Below are 6,641 nucleotides of genomic sequence, written 5' to 3' on the forward strand. Positions count from 1 at the left end.
AATTTTTTTATGGACTGTGAAAACAAAGTAATTAAGTCTGTTAGCACCTCGCGTTCAACTCCGGCAACAGTCTCGGGTACGGGGTGTTACAATTAAACTATCCCCCAAACACCCACTTATGAGTTCAAACCAATCATTGAAATTATAACTATTTTATGAATCCAAACTAGTTAGATTCCTTACACTATATCGATGCGAACCGTATGTACAATCATTCTTTGCCTTTACAGATGATTTGGGGCGTTTGGGTCAACACCTAATTCAATAACATACTGGAAAATAAATATCTAATTAATGATTAAATTTCTTCATTTAATCAAGCCATAACATTTACCCAACAACTATGTCGAAATAATAAACTAGTTATCCTTGATTGCACTTATACTTCACAATTTATGGGATCCGATTGGCTAATTGATCAAAAACGTCTCTCCTTAATTAACATGTGATTAAAAGCTGATTAGGAGGGTTAAATAAGACAATTTAATTCTGGAAAAATATTTGGAAGACCAAAGAAACAAAATAGTCCTCTTTCTTCCACATAGGTGCACGCACCACCACCAGTGGTGGCCAAAATTAGGGTTGAATTTTAAAATGGTTTGAGATCTCATTAAAATCTAGAAAAATTCGTTTGAAACCATTTAAAATTCCCCAAGTTCTAGATTTATAATTTTTTTAATTGACAATATTAATCAAGAAATTGAAAAGAAAAGAGATATTACCCAAGCTAGTTGAAAGAAACGAAAATGACACTTTCTTAACAATGTTTGGGATCGATCTTGGGGTTCAAGATTTCATATTTAGGGCTAATTTAGATGAGGATAAATGAAATAAATATAGTAAAGGAGATGGTGCAAAATCTTGGTACAAAAAAAGAAAAAGAAAAAGATGGTAAAATGGGAGCTGTAGGTGATGACAACAATGGGAGAAAGAAAGAAAATTGAAGAGAAAAGAGGAGAGGAAGATAATGAACGGCTAGGGTAGGGAAATTTTGAATTAAAGACATAAAAATACAATAAAAAGTTGTATTTATACTTAGGGTTCAAGGGTATGGATAGAACACACATTAAAAAAAAAGGATTTTGAAAATTTTAATTATTTTGCATGGGAGATTCAAACTTAAGACCTCATTTAATTTTCATACTTCCTTATATTTCTTTTAACCATTAGGATTTTTCCTCATTCTTGAAATATTTCTTCAATATTTATTTTAAAAACAAGGCATGTCACATTCTAAGGTTTAAGACAAAATTTGCAAAATAATAAAAATGATACGAGAGAAGGGATTTGAACTTGGGTTTCAAGAAACGTTTCACTAACACTTAACCAGCAAACCGATAACTCATTTATTTCTTAAAAATGCAAAGATAATCTCAAAATTAAGGCATGACCACTCTCTCTCGATTCACAAACTCGATTCTACTAACATCTGATTTTTGGGATGTTACATGAAGTAAAGGAACCTCTAAAGACTACGCAAGAGGATAATCATCGCCATGAGGTTTCTAAGTAGTTTGTATTATGTATGACATGAGGGTGTTGTCATAACTATGTCTTTTTTAAGAATGAACTTTATATATTTGAGCTTTTGGTTTTGAAATCGTAGATGTGATGAAAATTCAGTAAAGTTATTACATTTTATATAAAGCCCAAACTTATGTAACTTTGATTTATCAATATTTTGCATCTACAAATATATATATATGTACAAGAGTAATATTGTGATTAAGTTGTGATTTGTGCCCAACATGATTTTGAAGAAATAATGATTTTAAAGTAGTGACGCATCATTCTTGGGTCCTTCTTAAGGATCAGGTTTGGGGTGTTATAGGTTTTGATTAAATAGATGGTGTCAGGAGGGACCAAGCCAGGAATGCTCCAAGTGGCAGTTCGAGTTACGATATTATGCAACAAAGGACACCATAGGAATATGGCTCATAGTACTTTACATCATGAGAAGTCCGTATTTAACAAAGTTTTAAGTTGTAACGTCCCATGCTAGTTTTGAAAATCTGATGTAATTATTAAACATTCTCTTTATAAATCTTTTGTTTTGAGAACAGTAAATAATGAAATAAGAAATATGTTTAGAATGGTTTTACGCTTGCTGTAAATTTTTTTCTAAGTGTTTAAGTTTCGTAACACTCGATATTCGGGCCTGGTAATTCAAGTTATGTATAAGTGTTACAGAATCAACCCAAAAATAATAGAGAATCAATTTGTTCCCAATGATTTAACATGACAAGGCTTAAATTCTACTTGTAAGAACTGTAAAATTCTTATACAAAACTTAATAAATCAAGATTTTTCATGTAAAATCATTAAGAACAAAGCTAAATGCAAAAGCATACCTAAATCAATTGATTTCTTGGAATCTTCGATATTGGTGTTTTGATATTCCAAATTAGCACACAAGTAATTCAAAGAAAGTGACTCTCTCTTTTCTAAAGATAGGATGTTAGAAAAGTGATGTATGTGTAATTTGAGAACCATAATCCTAATATATAACTTTTGCCCATTAACCTAATTTCTAATCAGCCCATCATCAATTAGAAATTAATTACTAGAGTATTTACAAAAATTTGACCCATACTTTATTTAATAACTAAAACCCAATAAACCTTAACCAAATTAGATTACTTTTAATTTGGGCTAATCTTTTATGATAGTAAATAATAACATGTAATTACTATTATTATATATGTGATCTCCATACTTTCTAATAGTTGGAACCTTGAGTTCTGACCTTGATTGAAGCTCTGACTTATCTTAGTAAACCACAAAACCTTAAGTCTTGAATGAGTATGGTGATGGTGGAAACCAATAAGAAGGGTGTTTTTTTAGTAAGTTTTAATGGAGGAAACTTGGGCTTTTGAATGACGTTTGATTTAAAAACGAAAGGGAGAAGAAATGGCCATGAGAGGAGAGGTTCTCACCTTCTCCTTGCTGATGCCGAAAATGGAACAAGATGGGTGTGAAAAATCTCACCTTTTCTTCTTTATTCACCATTTAGAATTTTAATTAGAGTCTAAATTCAAACTCACTTAAGACGTGTGGTCCACATTAGAACTTCTATTTTATTCACATCCAATGGCCATAATTAAGACCATATTCACATCCAATCGCCGTAATTAAAACCAACAATGTAATATTTTATCATTATAAAATGCAAAGGACAATTTCATGTAAAAATAACTAATATACCATTTTGATTGTAAAATTATATTTTAACCCCTTTTTCACTTACTATCTCTTTTTAGTCCTTAAACTTTCATATTCATTCAGTTTAGTCCCATCAGAATGTCCATAGCCCTAATGCATATTTCTTATCATTCTCATGCCAAAAGAATCATTATTATCTCATTTTTCTTTATTTGATCAAATCAAATTTCACTTTAATCCCTACATTTTTTCAACTTTTTAAATTTAGTCCATTTTCTAATATTTCAAGTTTTCCTTCATACTCCTTACAAAATTTGAATTAACTCAATAAGAATACACTTTTAATAACTATTTTAAAATTTCCCTGGTTTTTTATTGTGTACTTTCCTGAAATAATACTATTTATTGTACCGAAAATTTTTGGGACGTACCAAAATATAACACTACTTATTATATTGTCGGTTTTAATTATGACAATTGGATGTGAACTTAAGTTCTTCCAAGGAACCGAATATTTCCGTGGTTTTTTATTGTGTACTTTCCTGAAATAATACTTGTTTGTGTTTTAATATATCTCAAGATATGATCATTTATGTAAAGGAGTTCGACTCCTGCGAGAAGCTTGAGTTCAATTGCAAATTAACTTCTCCTACTTTTCAAAGCACATTAAAACACAACCAAATATTAGATTATCAATGTTTTAGTGTTTTAACTATCTCGCATGAATTTTTTTTAAAATTATTTCATGCTCGATCAACGAAAAATTTCAAAAACTGATCAATGACAATCAAAGTTGATCAAAATTTTTTTTTGGAAAAAACCTTATTATTCTTATAAATTTTATAGAATTTTTAAACCTTTTAACAGTTTTCCTAAATTTAAAATTTTTTGTAACTTTATATATATTAAAATTTATAATTTATTTAATATTTTGGATTTTTTTATAATTTGGAAATTATTCCTTAATATGAGATAAATAAAATAAAATAATCTCACATGAGCAATTAAGTAGACGGGAGCACCATATCAGTGAATTTTTTACCTTTAGTTAACTAATTATCATGTCAATTTTTAGGTTAAAATCTAACTTTAAAAAATAAAAATAAAAAGAAAAAAGAAAAGAAAACAAGCAGTAGTGAATAAATTTATCATTATTTATAAACCTATAATAATATAACACTTAGATATCAAACTTCAGTGGATTATATAAAGCACTATACATAATGCTTTGTTATTCTCGTACGTAAGGCATGATATTGGTGGCCTTTTGCCAATTTACGATTTAAGTAGTGCATGAAAATACCTAAACTCAAAGCAAAAGAAACATATCACCGTATAAAGCAAAGCAAACGTTCGAAATCTTCGAGAACGTAACAACGATTCGATTATATCCTCCACGCCCTCTATAAAGAATACCATCCATCAAAGTAAAAAAAGAAAAAAAAAATCCTTCAAGTGCGCCCGAGGCCTAGCTAGCTCACCTTAACACCCTCCCTCTTTTTATCCCTTCTTTCTCTTACAAATCATATTGCGATGACCGTCAACATTTAACGTTAAATAATCCCCCTTTACTTCTCTTTCTTTTCTTCTTTTTGTTTATTTTTCACCATCCTTTATGCCCTAGATATAAGGCGAACAATAAATCATGAGCGGAGGTAGTTCTTTGCTGTTTAGAACTCTGTTTGGAACACTTATAGTTTTGGGGTTTATCTTGGGTATATCAGTTGGGTTCCTAAAAAGTGAAGGAAATGAAAAGAAGACAACAATAACGAGTGATGATCATCAGTCATCGACAACGACAGCAAAGGTGCAGCACGAGGAGGAGCAAGTGAAGGTATTAGGTCAAAGAAAGTCAAATGTGGCGCATCCGAAGCAGGATCTCAACTACATGAGCAAAAGAAGAGTTCCAAATGGACCAGATCCTATACACAACAGGTTTGATTCTAATCATATTCAACTATCATTTGGACTAAATTATACATTAGATATATATATCTATTATATGGTATTCTATTTGTATATTTCTAGATGTGAGCAAATGCTTCATAAATATTTCTATAGTTTATTTGAATAGCAAGTATGGTTTACATGGATATAGTTTTTTCTCTAACAATTCGTAAGGAAAATTTCAGTTTTGGTATTTTCCTCAAAATTCTTTTTTTCTCCTTTTCAATTTTTTTGAAGTAATAATTAAGTTGTAATTTTGCAAGCTCCGGTTTCCATCCTACTTACAAACAACTTAACTTTTAGGAAAAAGTTAACTTTTAATTTTTCTTATAATTTTGGGAACTTATTGTACACATTAATAGCTATTAATTTTCTCTTGAGATCATATTCATATTCATATGCATATGTATATGTGTATATATTTATATGGATACACATTATAATTGACTGTTACATTGAATCGTAGTGTACATTTCCTCCGGTATGCTTTAATCTCCAACCTTCCCTCTTTTCCGCCTCTTAATCTTGGCTTGTCCAGTGCTAGTTACGAATAGCATGAAGCATTTACAAAGTCTTTACTTAGTTAATAAACTTTATATCATGGTACTTTTCTTCTTCTTTTATAGTAATAGACATCTGCAATAAGCCCTGTTCTTTTTCTTTTGTAGTATCACAAAACAAACTATCTGATTAGCAAATCAATAGAACTAAAGTCTGAACAAGTGTATAATATAGTATTCTTAAAACTACCTCAGATATATGAATTGCAGTGCGGAAATTTAAACTCAAGTCTATTGCGTACAAAATTTTTAAAGTAGCATGTTTCTTTTTCACTAGAGAAGTTTCCACTTGAATGCTTCTTTATCTTTTTGAATGATCTTTTGCTCTTTTTGACAGGCGAGCTGGCAACTCGGGACGACCGCCGGGAGAAGTCTAGGCATCAAAGTATGGGTTTGGGAAGTTTCAAATCAGCCAAAGTGCTAAAAGACCGATGATGATAGTGACCACAAAAGCCAGCATATTTTATGCAGTATATCTTGTATGTATTTTTATTTTATTTTTTTTTTTGGGGGGGGAGTAGGACTATAAAATTAATATTGAAATATATTTGAAATTTCGAAATAAGCTTGCAATACATGCATGTGTAGTTCTTTACTAGAAAGACTTATTGTGGAGAGTGGAGTGCTGGGGCTGTGGTAGAGGAGTAAACAAATGGAAGCTTGTTCCATACTACAAAATATGCTCATCAAAAGCATCTAGTAAATCCTCTTGTATCTACTTTTTAAGTGTTTCATAAAAGGCAATATTTTATTAATTGGTTGCTAAATCTTTTTTTGAAGAGATAAAAAAAGAAGTTTATATAAGATAATGCAATTTTAAAATCATTCAATTATCAATCTAATTAAGAGTATCCAGTAGAGTAATTTTTTAAAGATACAATAAATTAAGGAATAGACATATATATACTCACGTATGGATTAATACTATTCAATACACAGCGTATAATCCTATATATGCCTTCTTTTAATAAA

The 6,641-nt window shown here is 30.2% G+C and overlaps 1 protein-coding gene across 1 annotated transcript; it reads left to right on the forward strand.

The window, feature by feature from the left end:
* The first annotated feature begins 4,531 nt into the window (after positions 1 to 4,531).
* LOC107917088 (CLAVATA3/ESR (CLE)-related protein 25) lies at positions 4,532 to 6,424 on the forward strand. The gene is made up of 2 exons (XM_016846474.2): positions 4,532 to 5,097; positions 6,007 to 6,424. Exons 1-2 carry the CDS (start codon positions 4,808 to 4,810, stop codon positions 6,044 to 6,046), a joined length of 330 nt encoding a protein of 109 aa, XP_016701963.1. The 5' UTR covers positions 4,532 to 4,807; the 3' UTR covers positions 6,047 to 6,424.
* The last annotated feature ends 217 nt before the right edge of the window (positions 6,425 to 6,641 follow it).

Source organism: Gossypium hirsutum, chromosome A01 (genome assembly GCF_007990345.1).
Source record: "Gossypium hirsutum isolate 1008001.06 chromosome A01, Gossypium_hirsutum_v2.1, whole genome shotgun sequence".
NCBI lineage: Eukaryota > Viridiplantae > Streptophyta > Magnoliopsida > Malvales > Malvaceae > Gossypium > Gossypium hirsutum.

Excerpts from the sequence above, each read along its gene's own strand:
- LOC107917088 (XM_016846474.2), top strand. The coding sequence starts at position 4,808 with ATGAGCGGAGGTAGTTCTTTGCTGTTTAGAACTCTGTTTGGAACACTT. Across the intron at positions 5,098-6,006 it reads CCAGATCCTATACACAACAG|GCGAGCTGGCAACTCGGGAC; the intron begins GTTTGATTCTAA and ends TCTTTTTGACAG.